General features: G+C 57.4%; 1 protein-coding gene across 1 annotated transcript in view; it reads right to left on the bottom strand.

Annotated features, from left to right (window-relative positions):
- The window catches only part of LOC105306913 (CUB and sushi domain-containing protein 1-like), a 185,200-nt gene that overhangs the window by 45,830 nt on the left and 123,214 nt on the right, over positions 1-16,156 (bottom strand). The window contains exons 29-32 of the mRNA XM_023524454.1: positions 15,306-15,479; positions 6,719-6,892; positions 5,126-5,299; positions 2,176-2,364 (exon numbers count right to left, since the gene is read on the bottom strand). Of these exons, the coding sequence (XP_023380222.1) occupies positions 2,176-2,364; positions 5,126-5,299; positions 6,719-6,892; positions 15,306-15,479 (711 nt within the window). The remainder of the gene's footprint in view (positions 1-2,175; positions 2,365-5,125; positions 5,300-6,718; positions 6,893-15,305; positions 15,480-16,156) is intronic.

Genomic DNA, 16,156 nt, shown 5'->3' with positions numbered 1-16,156 from the left:
TTCCATCACCCTTAACTGTATTCCAAATGTGCAGCATTATTCGAAATGTTAGAAACTGACACAGATCCATCAAGACTATTTGCCCTATTTCTTCAGCTAATACGACAATCATATACTTTGCTTGGGGAAAAGACTCAGTCAAATATGCTCATTCTTCTAGTTCACAGGTCTAAGAAGACCATTCTAACAATTTTTCTTTGACTAGGTAGCAGTTTCAAAAGTTTAAGTGAAATATTAATAATAATAATAATAATAAATTATCTTGTTCCTCAAGTTATTCTAAAAACAATCTTAGTATTCCCATACATGTTCTTAAAATTAAACCAGATCAGGCCCATCATCAATTCATAAATTATCTGTCAAAATGACATGTTCTGAAAACCAGATTAATATAGGATAATGAAGATTTCTCTCTCCCTTTCTATAAAGTCCCAAATTAGGGTTAATAATGGACACGTACGCTACTTGCAGACAGTTCACTGGACTCAAGTTCCCAACAAATTATTCAAAGGCCACTGAGCGCCATCCTAGAGTGACAGTGTTTGACCCCTGGCAGCTGCAAAGTGCCATCGGCCGGAAAGCTGGCGTGAAAAGCTGGCTCTGTGCTGATGCTGTCTCCATTCATCAGAGACCATGACTGGATCTAGATAGAGGCCTAAAAAGAAGCTAATTTGAGCTGTATCAGTGAAATGAGTGGTAAATTACCAGTTCCAGGAGAAATAAAAGACAGAAAAAAATCAGTGAAGCAGAAGCCTGGCCCCTCTGCGGACCTGTGTGCCCACCCGTGTGCACGGTGATTCCGACCGCTACTGACCACACGTGGCCGGACTGGCCGCCGAGGTGAACGAGTCAGTGGAGGCCCGGTCTGGAGCTCTGGGGCACACTGGCTCATTCCAGAACTAATGGAAGCCTCACGCGAGCCATGGAAGGCTCGAAAGAAATGTTTGGGGAGAAAAAGAAAAAAAACCTAATTTCTCTGAACGAAGCCCCTGTGTAAAGGCAGAGAAAACCACAAAGCAGATATAATTTGATGGAGAGCGTGGTGCAGTTTTAGATGCATTTTTGGTCACATTCACTCTTTTTCTCCAGGGAAGCTGTGCTGTCACCGTCGGAATTAGAGATAAGTTTCCACGTGGACTGGGGGGCTGAGGAAGGGCCAGACGGACAGGGAAAAGCCTGCAGGGCCAACCAGTCTGACATGTGCCGAAACGCTCTAATTGTAAGTGCGAAAAATGGCCAGCACCCTTTTCCCAGCAAATGCGATTCGTAACGCAGTCGTCAGCCCCACTTCCTTCATGCCCGCAGGACGAGCTTTAGGAAGACAGGGTTTTCGCTTTCAGGGCTGTTGGTTTCTGGCTGGTTTTTAAAAGGCCGAGGACAGGAACCCCTTTCCCTAAATTTCAGGCTCTGTTTTAACAAGATGATTCTTTTCTGAGCTCAAGGACAACATGCGTTTTCAAGGCGAAGAAAGACAGACTAGCTATTTGGCTGAAGCAAAAACAAACACAACATCAACCGAAAACGTGATCTTGTTAATCCTCACGGTCGACAGCGCGCTGATGAGCACGGTTTCCGGGGCCACGGCGGGCGTCGCGTCTGCCTGGGGCAGCGCCCCCACCCTGAGGGGCAGCGCCCCCACGCCCTACCCAAATGCACCGGTCAGGCGGGGGTCGCTATGAGGCCATCTATGGGGTTCCCGGCGGGCCACAAGCCCTGGAGGCGCCCCGCCCTCAGCTACTCGGGGTCCAGGTGGGGACCAGAGCCCCAGGCAGCACTGCCGAGCCTGGTCCAGGGTGTTGCGGCCGCCGGGCCCACATTTGAGCCGTGGAGACGGCCATGTGCCGGGCGGCAGAGAGACACCAGCGGAAGGAAGTGGAGCCCGGGACAGAGGGAGCCCCGGGATGTCCCAGAGCCGGGTCCCCTTCTGGAGCCCTGGAGCCCCGGGGTGCCCCAGAGCCGGGTCCCCTTCTCCCCGCGAGCATGCCCGTGTCCCCCACCGCCACCCCCAAACTGGTTTGAGTTCTGTTTGTGATTTCTGGCCAATCCATAAAGATAGCATAATAATTAGTACAACCTGTGATGGGGCGAGGGGGTGGAGATTTTGAATACTTGGAAATGAGAAGCCCGTGTTCCTACAGGGCTGTGTGCGCAGCACCCCCCGTGACCCTCGCTCACCCAGACACCGGGGCAGGGAGCGGTCCCACAGGCCGGTGGCCGTGCAGCTGAGGGCGGACGAGCCCAGTGGGTAGAAGCCCTCCTTGCAGTGGTACATGACGCTCGTCCCGTACACGAAGCTCTCAGCGGGGCTCGGCTGCCCGTGGCGGACGGCATTGTCCACGAAGCCCGGGTCCGTGCAGTTGACCACTGGAAGAGACAGCACGTGCCATGGTGTCAGGGACGCTCCACGGTGACAGGTGGCGGGCAGGCAGGTGGAGGCGGACCCCCCGTCGCTTTGCAAAGCCCGCAGGGGACGCCGTCCAGCCGGGCCCCCCGGGAACTCTGCTCCTGCCGGGTCCGCTGCTGCCCTGGGCCACAAGGCCCACGCCTTGGTCTCCTGACAACAGGCGTCTTCGATGTAAAGCTTAAAATCAGGCACCTCGTTCAAGGTTTCGTTATGGAAACGGTAACGTGGGACCTGCCGCAGGGAGCTCACATCGCGCTTTCACTCGAGTGTGACCGTTCAGGCCTGAAGCACGGTGGGTCGTGGGCCCCGTGGACGCACGTGGCCCCTTCAGCACGTGCAGGGCAAATGCAGAGGACGGCAAGGAAAAGGCCGACCGAGCGGCCTCCGCCCTGGGCGACCGGCCCGGGAAGGAGCCACGCGCAGGACCTGCCCTGGTCAGTGCCCGGTGCCAGCCGAGCGCCTGTGGCACCCACGGGACAGAGCAGCGATTGTCACAGCGGGGAGGACGTGGTCCAGGACACTGCCCAGGACACTGCCCGGCCGGGTGCCTCTGCCCCACAGCGCACAGTGCGGCTCATTCCCAGGGGTCCCTGAGCTGACCCCCGCCACCGACTCCTCTCTGGACAGGAGGCCGGGCGGGCAGGGCAGGGTTCTGAGACCCCTCCGTGTGCATAGGATGACGTTCTGTGCTCTCAAAACCCACCCTGGGTTAACAGGACGCAGACTCACACTCTCTCGGGTAAGAACACCCCAAACCGTGGGCACGGAGCACAGGCGGGCACGTCTGAGGCTCCACGGCTCATCGTGTCTACAGTGCGACTGTGACCAAGACCTGTGCGGTGAGAGCAATTATCGCTCGACGGGCGTCGGACAGACTGGAGAGGACAACGGCCTGTTTAGCACGCAGGCGCTGGACAGGCCAGCCCCGGGGACCCGCGGTGCCCAGGGGGCCGAGTGGTCCCGGTGACCGACCACAGAGAGCAGCGCTGAACCTGGCTCTACCTGCTCAGACCCTCGGGGACGACCTGCCCAGCCCCTCAGCCTCCATCACGCACGTCCCGACGGGCGGCTTTTAAAATTAAGTGCGAAGTTGGAAGCTCAGCTCTGAAGACAGCTTCGTCCAGAAAACGAGAAGACAAACCACAGACCCTTCAACTCAACAGGGAAACAAAAATCCCATCTGAAAAATGAGCCGAAGACCTTAACGGGCACCAATTAGCCCGCACGATCCCACGGAAGAGAAAACATTTCTTTAAAAACCAACCAAGAACTGGAAGATTTTTCTAACAGCCGTTATTTAAAATTGCCATTTCCCTTCCCATAACAGGTTTCACAGGTATAGATTACAATTAATTAACTGTTAATAAAAACATGCTCCTTTTTGTAAAAGCAAAGATGGGGCCCACGCACCAGCTGTAGCAGGAGAAACACGTGGACCCAGGGAAAGGCCGGCCGAAGCCCCCCAGGTGCCCGCACGGCCACTCCGAAGGCCCTGCAGAGAGTGACCCCAGGCACCGAGCGGGCAGAGCCGGCGTCCCGAGGCCGCACAGTGTCATTTACCCACGTTCACCTGACATCTTTCCAGTGGGAGGGGCAGAGAAGTGGCACCTGGATGGGCGGTGTCGGGTGATGACGGGGACCGGGGTCCTCGCCCTGCTGGCTGTTCCCCGTCGGCCCGCGTGTGCCAGCGTCAGCGTCCGGGCTGCGATGGGCCCGGGTTCACAGGAACGTGGGTCAAAGGTCTCTGCAGCATTCCTAACAGCTGCGTGAGTCTATAATTCACTTCAATCACAAAATCATTTACCCATTCAACAGAAAATGGGAAAGAAACCAGAATCGATGGCGTTTTAGCCTCAGGAACATGATACGCAGAACATGCTGCTTATTTTCTGCTGTCCAGATCAACATCTAGTTTAACTATGCACTAAACTTACATGTCATTTTAAAACGTGTGAACTCGGATGTAAAGCATGAGAAACTACGAATTAAGTCAATGTGCCATCATTAAATAAAGGGACGGAGCGGATCCGCACGCTTGTGGAGGCCGGACATGGGAGTTGGGGTGTGGACGGACTTTGTGTCACCAAGACCAGCCCTGACGGCCGAGCCGGCGGGGGGCGGGGCGTCCGCACAGGAGCGTGGGCCATGGGCCTGGCCAGGCGTCCGCTCCCGGAGCCACGGACGCTTGTGCTGGAACTCAGCGGCCTGGGAGGCCGGCCTCACACAAGCCCCGTGAGCACAGAGCGGCTTGGTCCCACCTGCCGTGGGGAGGGTGACTGTCCACGCAGGAGCTGTGGTCCCTGGCTCTACTGCCACAAAGGTGTTTTAACGGACAGAAACCGAAGCGAAATCTTAGCTATCGGGAGCTCAAGTGCCTGGAAACACAGAAACCACAAAACGGCCACGTCTGGGAAATTCGGAGTTTGGCCTAGATCTATGTGACAATTAAAAAAAACCAAACAAACGAATTTTAAAAAGGAGATCGAAAAGCAATAAAAACTTCTTAAATACACCCTTCAGTCTAGAAGCTTCAAGGCCAAGATGCCAAACACCTGAGGAGTGACGCGGGGTCGGGCGAGCAACGGGGGATGCGCCGTCCCTGAGGCAGAGAACCCTGGCTCGTTGGAGGGCCCGTCTGTGCAGCCACGGGCCGGCGGCCGCGGAGGGGTGCGTGCGAGGGGCAGCCGGCCCGCTCAGGGGACGGTGGGCCCAGCCACCTACCTCGGCAGGTGGGCACAGGGCTGCTCCACTGGCCGCTGCTCCGACACTGGGCGCGGGCCGCGCCCTGCAGCACGTAGCCGCTGCTGCACGTGAAGTTCACCACGTCGTTGAGGTTGAACGCGGTGCCGCTCGTGAGCCCGTGGGCGGGATTCCCGGGGTGGCCGCACGTGATGGCTGTGGGGGGGGGACAGGCCACGTCACCGCCAGGACGAGCGTGCCCCCAGGACGAGCGTGCCCCCAGGACGAGCGTGCCCCCAGGACGAGCGTGCCCCCGTGCTCCGTGGGTGGGCACTGCTCCCCGGTGGGGCAGGCAGATGGCACGTGGCAAGGCTTCCAGCTGAGCGGACGCCTCGTCTGTGGGCAGAGGGTGTTGGGGAAGGGACCGTGGGCTGAGCCCGCAGGCTGTGATCCTAACTGTGGAAAATAATCTGCACCTGGAAAATGGTCTCCGTTCATCATAACCATTATTTCCTACTCGCAGAAGGATGGAATGCCGAGTAATTTTCCAATAAAGCAGTGAAAGCCAAGAGATACTAAATTCTTGTATTAATTACGGCTTTTGTATATTTTCTCCTTAGTACACAACAGCTAATTTGGCGAAACTCTCATTCTGAAATGCTATAGGGACTGGGTCGATAATCGATATTGTGTGCGTATGAGTGATTTCAATATCAATTTAAACATCATGAAATTAGCAAAAAAAAAATTGTGCAAGCTTAGTAGTATTTTCTCTGACAATCCTTATTGTATGATCCCTCGAAATGTAGCTGTCGTTCTGCCATGCTCGAAATTCCAGCAACGTAGAGCACGAAGCCACCTGCACGGACCTTTCGGAAGAAACACATGGCAGTTAAAAAGCTGGTGTTTCTCCTCATTCATCTTGTTTTCTTCTAAGCAAAGCCGTCACTCCTGAATCTTACGCACTGGCCACCGCACTGTCACAGACGATGGCACCTGTCGCCATGTTATAATTACATCGACATCCCCTTTGCTTAATTCACAGGGAAATAAAGAACATATCAGGAGAACTACAATTTGTTTAAACCAAATTTTGCAGCAGAGGGTGCAAGCTCGTCTAAATACACTAGCGATACTCATTTTTGAGGTAATAAAGTTTGAGGACGATGCTCACGCCCTCTTTCTGCTGAAGGAGGGGCGGCTCACAGAGCCCTCTGCGTGCTGATGAGCCGGAGGTAAAAACGCAAACACACAGAAGATTAGGGCGCGCGGCTATTTCGGGGGCCACAGAGCCAGCGCAGACTCAGACTCAGTGTCCTGGCTGCCTATGATGAGCTGTGTCCACCTCAGTCACCCTGTGGTGGGTCAGGGAAGTGAGTGCAGCCACTGGGCACTGGGGACCTGTGTCTGGAGGGGGTGGGGACTGGCGTCTGGAGGGGATGGGGACTGGCGTCTGAGGGGGTGGGGATGGGAGCGGAGGGGGAGGGAGTCGAGGGGAGGGAGGCGCCCACAGGCCACTGCCCCTGGCAGGAGAGCCCTCTGTCTGACCTGCTGTGTGGACGGAGCACGTCTGTGCCACGACCGAGACCCTGTGGCTGCGGGGAGCCCCGCGGAGCTCGTCAGGGGCGTGCTCACCCACGCACACTGGCGTCTGTCCGGACCACTTGTGGTCCTGCAGGCAGATGCGCACGGAGGTCCCGACGAGCCGGAAGCCGGGGTTGCACTGGTACACCACCGTGTCCCGGTAGCTGAAGCCGTCTCCGCTGATGTGGCCGTTCACGACGGGGTCCGGGGAGCCGCAGTGGCCAGCTGGGGACACAGGTGAGACCAGTAAGGACATGGTGCAGAACCCGCCTTTCGTAAAAGGGCCACGTTCAAAACGCGTCGGCCTTTATCGCCGAGGCAATAACGGCCTCGGATGTAAAATGTGTCAGAACTTTTCCCGTTTATGTTTTCAGTTTGATGTAGCTTTGTTTATTTTTCTTAACAAGTATGGACGACATGAGTAATATCGCAAATATAAAGCTGTTGAAGGGCGTTTCCCCACTGTTTTGACTTATTTTTCTGACTTATTTTTGGGATTTCACGTTTTCGGCTTTGTTGCTCTATATGTGAATAAAAGCCAGAAGGAAGGAAAGTGGGGTCTCGGGACCGTCGAACACGGGCAGGGAAGGACAGGGTGCCGGGAGTTTCCAGCGAGAGACTCGGTGGGCGGGAAACTATGTGCCTTTCCACAGGGAGGACGGGGTCGGAAAAGCAGCTCGCGCTCGAGTGCATGCACTCGAACTGGGCTTGGACCAACGTCTGGGCGCAGCCGGCCTCGATCGGTTGGAAGGGAGCTGGAGTTCGGGGAGGGCGACCGGACGCAGTGGCTGCAGGACAGACGAGACCGTGGACGGAGGCCCAAACCACGGGGCGGCTGAGCTCGCGCGTGAGACGCGTGCTCGGGGCAGGGGGGACAGGAAAAGCCCCAGATGAAGTCGTGGCGAACGTTAACATTCGGGGAGCTGAGAGGTGCCGACGCGGTGGACCGGAACGCAGTGTCAGGTGAGCTCCACGGACAGGGCTGCCTGACGGACAAGGACTTCGCAAGGCTCTGCGTGAGCCATGGCCACCGGCGCCCTCCGCCCGAGCCTCCTGGGCCGTCTGTGCGTCTCCTCGCCCGACCCGGATGCAGCCGGAGCCCGCCAGGCCACGGTGGCGGGACCCCTGCCCCTCGAGGTCCGCTCACCCCCAGTGCCGGGGTGGACGCTTCTCTCTATGTCCCGCTTCGAGTCACGCGGCCCCGGCCCCCTCCAACCTCATAGGCTTCACAGTTCGAGAGAGAGAGAGTCCGAGCTTTGGAGACGGAATAAAGTGTCATTTTCTCACTTACTCTGTAGAAACCCACGGCGCCCGTGGGCCCCGTGACGATGCAGCTCCCACGTCACAGGTGTGCCTGTGCCAGACGGACCCCGAGCCCGGCACTGCTCGGTGTGGAAACGCTGCCACCGGCCTTCTGTCCTGTCCGAACGTCACCTCGCGTGCTGCGCGCAAACACGTTTCCCCAGGGCCTCTCATTTTAAGGTCACCTCTTCCCTGTGCCCGTTTGTATCGTATTAAATATCAATTCGAGGATTAGAACGAAATGAATTTCTACACGTCCAGAAAGTTTACAAACCAAACACTGAACCCTGGCGTTTGCGTTCTGGCGACGGGTCCTGCCTGAAACCGGAGCGAAGGGCCTCACAGACCCCCCCCATCCACGAGAGTCGGGCGTGTGACCTCTGCGTCTGTCCATCCCGGCCACGGCCCTGGCCTCGGGCCAGCGTCAGGTGACCTGGCAGGCTTGCCAGGGCTCTCCGCCAGCTCCTCCCGAGGGGCAGTGAGCGGTCCCCGGATGCCGGGGCTCAGGCCCCCTTAGGTGCGGCGCCCGCGTATCGGCCTCGGCGGTGGGGGTTGCGGGGCGGTTAAATCTCCAGGTCTGTGCACGTTGAAGGACTGCGTTTGAATACGGACGGACAGACGGGACTTCTATTTTCTCCAAGTTCCGTTTCCAGGGGCAATGCCGAGGGACTTGCCCAAGCCAGAGACGTGGTGTCGTAGAGGGCGTGTGATTGTCACGAGGCCACGCCGGTGGGCCTGGCAGCAGCAGCGAGGGAGGCCCGGCCCCTCGCACGCAAAGCACGCGCCTGCCGAATCTGTCTGCCGCCCCTGGGCCGGGAGCAACGACCACAAGCCGCATCGGATGCCAAGGAACGAGGATCTGGGGAGTCCCCGAGGCCTTCGGAGTCACCTTCCGTGTCCCCGTTCGCGTGGCCCAAGGTCTGCCAGGCGTCACGCCTCCGTCACGTGGCAGGTGTCTGAGCTTTCCTCCCCGCTCATCTGCACGGGCGCCTCGGCCAAAGCCGGTGTGTGCGGATGTCCGCAGACCGGGGTGGGCACTGCCCTCCACACGCAGCTCGATGTCTCCCTCATGCCGGGGTCGCCCGTGACGGGAGACCCTGCACTAGCCTCGGACAGCGCCCGACAGCCGGATGCTTTGCGTCGTGTCCTGATTCGAACCCGCAGATTGAACCTGTTTTTCTCACCCACGTCCCATCGCTGCGCGTTCCCGGAGCGGCCTCTCAGCCCCCTGACCAGCATCGGGCGCTCCTGCCCCCGGGGAGGCGTCTGCAGAGCGGATGCATCATCTTCCAACATCACGTGGCCCCGTCAGTCCAGGCCCTCGGCGTCCGGCGAGACCAGGAGCAGAGTCCAGGACGCGCTGTGTCCGCGTCAGCCAAGCTTCCCGAGGCACCAGGCAGCCCGCTCTGCCCTGTGTCCATGCGGCGGCCAGTTTCCGGGCCTCAGTGTCCATTTTCACCTGTTGAAATGCCACCTGATTACTGGAGTGGCTTCCTCCACCTCACCCCTCTTCTGGCCACTTGCTCGGTTGCTCCCTCCCCGGTTTCTGGAGCATTCCTTTGGGGCGCTCTCTTGCCATTCGGTAACCCCGACTCTGCTCAAGGTGCTTGGCGTTTATCTCAGTTATGCCTTAGAGTGTAGATTCCTTAAAAAGACTCCTATCCCATTAACCTTCACATCCAGAGCGATGTTTCTTGAGGCGTAAATGGGCGTCATTAGAAAATATTCAGAAACACAGACGGACATCCTCGGGGCTGGGGACGACTCCGTGACGCTGCCCCCCAGTCGCCGGCCGTGCGTGTGCAAAGCGAGAACGTAGCACAGGCTGTTTACTTCACCTTTCCCACCTCGACGGTCTGAATTTTGCACTGCAGACTGCGTGGTGACGATAAGGGACAGCTGGCCATCTCTGGCACCACCTCTTTGTGGCGATGAGCATTATCATGATGCGTTGTTTTTTCATATGGATCTATCAGAAAATGCAAGGCATTCGAAGGAGACTTTCTAATTCCATTTTCTAAGAACTATGAAAATATATGGTCCCACGATATTATTTTGAATCATGTCATTGAGCTACTTTGGTCATAGGGATGTCACCAGAATATCAGTCATGAAGAAGCTCAGCTCTGCAGAGGTTGTTGCAGTGCAGCAGACGCAAACTTAAACACTAGCGGAACCTTCTAGTGACACAGAGACAGTGTTCTTTGTGTGGCAGCTGCCTCCGTCTGTCGCTGACATCTCGAATACTACAGGTTGAGAGGTAACGAAGCGGGGGGTGATGCATCGTTATGTGTTGAAATCTCTGGATGACACACATGGCATCACGGGATGGATGCAGGTGTCCACGGCCGGCGGCCGGGGCTACAAACGCACGACCTCGTCTGGCCCGTGTGTTCACTACCGGGGTCCACGCACGACCACGGGGAGACAAACGGGGGAGCAGGGGCCCTGGACCTCCCCTGAGCGGACGTGGGGTCGGGGTTCTGAGTGCTGGGTTCTCCGGCCCAGCGAGCGCCGCACGGCACAGACGGTGAATGTTGTGTCCTTGGTAACTCACAGGACCCTGGGGGAGCCCGGTCGCCATGCACGGTCGGCGGCCGTGGTTAAGCGTGGGCTCAGCCGTCGGCAGAGTGAGCTCGCGCACGTGTCCGTTAGTTTGCCTGATGATTAGCTATCGCGATGTCTGCACACGGGGTCTGGCTTTCTCTTCTCCATCCTCTCCCAAAGGTTCTGGCTTAGAATTCGGACGAGGGACCCCAAACCCAGCACAGATTCGCCTCTGGGAGCTCAGGCAAAGGAGTCACCCTCCTCTCCTTAAATACAGCCCTCCGGCCGTCAGCAGCCGTGAGAAGCAGTGGGGGAGCACGGCTCGTCCCCGTACTGGGACACTTGCGCCACAGTGACCCCGGGGGCCCTGGCTGCTCTTCCTGGAGAAGCCGTGGGCACAGCCCCAGTGCCGCGGCCAGAAGCACGTGTCGTGTTCTCCATGAAGCAGGAGCAGCAACTCAGGCAAAAGCCGTCTTTTTAGTGACCCTAAAAATAAGCGAGAACGGCCCCCGACTTGGGAGGGCGTTTTTGTCTAAGCATTTCGCGTTGTGACGGAAAGCACAGTGGACATGGATTCGATGGGCCCAGGGTCCAACAGAAGCCAACGTGAAACCCGCCCAGTCGACAGCTGCCTCTGTCTGCACCGCGCTGCTGGCCGGATCTGACGCGTTAGATAATAAATAAGAGGAGATATTTCTTAACGTTACGTCTGAGAACTTTTTCTGTGCGTGGTGTTCGCTATCACAAACAGAAGAGTGAAAATACGCACCACGAACGTCATTAGCGAGCCTGCTCCGTGGCCTGGGCAGATGTAAGTAATTTTGTTTTTATTTCTCGTTTTTGGCCCCCACCGATCGAGCGCTGATGAAACTTACAGATGTCAGTATAGACATCTGTGGTCAGCACATCCACCGGCCTGGGCTGGCAATTAACAAAAAGCCAACGACACACAGCCCGGATCACACTCTCACGATAACTAGAGTTATCGTGGAAAATCTCGATATTCACCTTGCCAAAAATTCAGAAACACCCTTTCTAAAGACTATTTCTAAATCCCCACCTAAGCATAATGCCGAAGATGGGTCCAGACTTGCATGTTATTTTCTGAAATTACATTAGCTCTTCGTGAATACAGACCACCAAAGATCTTACAAATAACACTTTGGATGATCCGCTCTGTGCGTCCTAAAGTGAACAGATCCGTAGTTTCTGACGGCTAACTTCCTTCCCTTTTGTGGGAGAAATCGCGCCAGATCCGTGCGTTGCTCTGGGGTCCTTCCTGTTAACGATGCCCACGGGAGCACGGCTGGCGGCTCGCAGTCTCTGGGGGTCCCCTCGGCTTGCTCGGGCACAGTTCTCCGGGGGAGAAGACTCGACTCCATTGGAAACTGAGGTCCTCGTCGATAGACTCCTCTTCCTCGGGGTTCTGGTTTCCGGGATAAAAGCACGTTCTACTCTTTGTATTGTCGAAATAATCCTCCTTGACAGAAAAGACCGGATAAGAGACATGAGCCCCCTGCTCTGTCTCTGTCATCCATGATCTTAATGCCAACGCCAACGCGCGAAACAGGCTCTCGTTTCAAACGTGACCTGCGCGCGGCCCTTGCATCTTCCCGGGCTGGGCGACTTCCCGTCGTTCCCAGCGTGCGGTGGACTTGACCTTCCCGGCCCTCGTTTTTACCTGCATTTCATTCTCGTAGACACGTTCTGGGAGAGCTGCTTTGCTTGCGGACTGAATTTATCGCCGACCATCGGCTGCAACCGCCTCCGTCTCCCTGGGGGATTTCCCTCTCCCTCCCCACGGGGCGCTTGGTTTCTCAAGGTCAGAGTTCTGAGATTGTCTGGTTTTGCCCAGGGGACATCTCTTTTAGAGGTAAAGCCACGGGGTTTTATCGACTGTTTTCTGGCTTTTTAAAAAAAACATCCTCACCAACGGTCCTCATTGTATCATAAGTCGCCTTCCCTCTGTGATGGTCCGGTTTACCTTCAGAGGGTCCAGATGGGCCTGAAGGTCACCCAAGGTCATTTAGCTTGACAGAAACCCAGAGCGACTTTCAAGACGTTCGTAATCACGGCCAAAGACGAAGGAAGATTTCAAAGGACAAGAGGATATTGGCAACAGTGTTAAGCTCCGGTCCTGGGGGCCGCCCTGCGTGAAGGACAAGGTCAGCCAGGTGAGGGCACGAGGCGCAAAGCCCCCTGTGGCCTGTGCCTTGGGGTCGGGCGGAGTCTAGCACTGGGGCTGAGTTCCCCACAAACCCCGCCCCGCTCAGAATCAGCACCCTGACGCCGGCCTCCGTTCCTGAGAAATGAAATCAGAGGCCAAGCAGCACGCGCTGGCTCAGACACGCCGGTCGCACGCCCGGAGGCTGCCGAGTCTGTGCTCTGTGGTTACACTGCCCGGCTTTCGATGCTGTTTTTGACATTTACTGGCTTTACGATGCTGGACAGATTCCTCGCTCTTTTTTTTCCTGTCTGTGAACAGAAGTGATAAGCGCCATCCACGTGTTCTAATGGATTCGATAGGATGACATTCAAACACGACTATCGATTAGTCACCCATAAATAACATCGTTCAAAATTACTGTGTCGAAATAAGGCTTCTGGTTACCCCGTGGGGCGTCCCCTCCCTGCCCCGCCAAACGTCCGTGCCAGACTCACGGTGGCAGTCCCTTCCCGTTCTCTCCCGGGCCTTCCAGAGGCTTCTCGGGCGTGGACCTCGCCTCTGTCCCGGCTGCTGGCCCGTCCACTCGCGTTCCCTGCTTCGTCCCCCACACAACCTCCGGGGTCCCACGGATGTACGTCTGTGCTGGCTGCACTGCCGCGCGCCCTCCAGCAAATCCACTGTCCAGGAAGATGAGGCTGTCACCACCACGGGCCGCGTGTCACATCTCGACCCTTCAGGAGCCAGTGGCAGCTGTGGAACTGTGTTTACTGGCTTTTTAAATATTTCGAAGCATTTATACCACACTTACTGCTCATTCTTAGATACGCAGCTGCGTGTTCCTCCTAATTCTTCTCTAACTGCTTCTCTCCGTCTCGGATGTTCTGTCCTGGCCATTTTCTCTGTCCCTTATTCGCTGGGTCCACGTCCCACGGCACCGACGCTGACGCATTACGATCTGGGCATCTTCCTTCCCCTCCGGTCTCAGTTCGCTCTCTCCTGAGCACCCCCTCCTCCACACGCTCCTAAGTCACCACATGCCACCGACGCCTCGCTCTTGGGCACCGTCACCCGACCGGCGATGCGGCCGCTCCTCGTCCACGCTGCCTCGGTCCTGACCCGCAGCGGGGACCACGGCACAGGCGCAGGTGTGTGTTGGCACCGCTGGGACTCAAGCGGAACCCCCGACCGAACCGTCCCCCGCATCGAGCGCGCCGGCAAACTCGCCGAGGTGGCAGCTTCCGCCTTCCCGGCCCCGTCACCGCGAGGACCAGCGAGGCGAGCCGTCTGGTGAACCGCGAGGCGCCAACCCATCTGCGTTTCTTCCCGTCGTCACGATTCATGGCAGAGACGCACGTCCCTCCGACGGCCCGGGCCTCGGTCACCGAAGCTCCCCGGGAAGAGCCCCCGACCCCCAGCTGCCTCTGGGAGAACAGCCACACGGCTCCACGCCACACGGCTCCACGCCACACGGCTCCACGCCACACGGCTTCCGGGGAGCATTCGGGGACACGGAGACTTCGGAAGCGCGGGTGACTCTCAGCGTGGAGCACCAGGCGCCGTCCAAGGACGTCTCGGCGATTGCCGGGCACGGGATGGACCGCACGCCCCTGACGCGCGCACTCGGGCGCACTCGGGGCTTTGCAGGAGCGGGGGCGTTTCGGGGTCGGGGGAGCCCCCTCCACACTGCCCCGGCTGCTTCTCGCCGGGGTTGCTACCCACCTCCTTCCCTTTTCCTCCAGCTCTCCTGAGTGACAAGATCATAATTGTGCTAGTCAGTGTCGCAGGCCCGGTTTGGTTCCGGGCGTGGTCACAGCCCGTGGGGGGCGGGGGGGGGGCGAAACTTTCCAGCCTCTACAGCTGCCCCGTCAGCCCCAGCTTCCTGAGGGCGAGGCAGAGCTTGAGACCAAGGGCAGTTAACACTTTGCTAATCACTCAGGGACCTGAAGGGTTCATTAGAAATCACTGTACTCGAAGCTGCTTATTCAACAATTTTCATGCATTTACTCAGAAGGTTTTTCAATGGAAAAAATTTCAACTCAAGTTTTAGAAGTTATCATGCAAACATTTTTAATTTTGGGAAAAAGGAAGGCCAAGTCATTGCACACGTATGCCATTTTAAACAAGTCATTGTACTCACGTTGCTCGATATTAATGTCCCTTTAACTTACGTAATTTATAATTTTTAAAAGATACAAGGTATATTTATGAAATTCGTTTTTGTGTCTCCAAAACACAAGAACAGTGATATCTTCAGCAGTCTGTGAAAAAGTCTACTTAAGGAGCTGTGACCTTTGTTGGCCACACACACACACACACGCGCACACACACAGGCACATGCACACACGCGCACACACATGGACGTGTACACGCACATGCACACACATGTGCACGCTCACACGCACATGTGCACACGCACGCACACAGAGACACACACGTGCACACATTCACATGCACGCACACCCAGTTCTTTACGCCCTCGGACACGTAAAGGGGTCAGGCAGTGGCCTGCAGGCGGGACCGACACATCGGCTGAGCGTCTGCAGCGCGACGTCGCGCATGCCTCCCCCCCGCCCGGCTCTGGGTACTTACTGGACTGGCGAGGGCCGGGCTGGCCCCACTTACCCAGACACCGCGTCTCGGCACCGCTCCAGAGCCCGTTCGCGAGGCACTCTCTGACGTGGGACCCCACGAGCGTGTAGCCCGTGTTACACGTGAATATGGCCGTGGCCCCGTAAGTCGTCAGCGTCCCGATCTTGTTTCCGTTCGGGGGGAAGGACAGGCTCCCACACGAGATGACTGCGAGAAAGACGATAACCCGGTGAGAGGCTGAAAGTCAGCGGTGAAGAACGCAGCTTCTGGCTGCAGGCTACCCAGCCTCCCTCCCAGCTTCGCCATCGCTACCCAGGAGAAAAATGAAGGTTCCCTAACCCGCCCGCCTCCCGCTCGCATGAGAGATGCACAGGACACTGAGGACGTCCTCAAGGTGGCCCCAGCCCCACCCGCAGAACCAGCTCCAGCTAGAAACGAAGGACAGTGCTGGACGTGGGACGTTGGTGAAGCACACCAAGGCCACGGCTCTTAAGTCCCTCCTTGTACCCTGACGACAGCGTCTGGAGATTCAGCCGCCTCCCCCTGGCCTGGTCGGAGATGCCCTACCGATGCGGACTCCCCAGGAAAGCCAGCGCTGCTCACCGGCTTCCCAGTGCCCGCCAGTGCCCGCCAGTGCCCGCCCGGGACCAGGGCCCGTCCGGCTCGCCAACAGGGAAGCGACAGCCCAGGACCAGCCTGGCGACTGGGCCAAAGCGTGATGACCTTGACTCGTAACTGACATGCAGGAGGCGGGGTGCTCGCGCCCTTGAGACCAGCCCTGTGAATTAGGCTGATCTCGTTCCCAGATGCAACGCCCACGATTCTGTTTCGAACGCACAGACACGCGCACGGCCAGGTTACGTGCGTCCTGTGGGGACCGCTCG

This window comes from Pteropus vampyrus, unplaced genomic scaffold (assembly GCF_000151845.1).
Source record: "Pteropus vampyrus isolate Shadow unplaced genomic scaffold, Pvam_2.0 Scaffold464, whole genome shotgun sequence".
NCBI classification, from domain to species: Eukaryota; Metazoa; Chordata; class Mammalia; order Chiroptera; family Pteropodidae; genus Pteropus; species Pteropus vampyrus.
The sequence above is the reverse complement of the archived record's forward strand: the minus strand, read 5'-3'. Positions and strand labels throughout refer to the sequence as shown.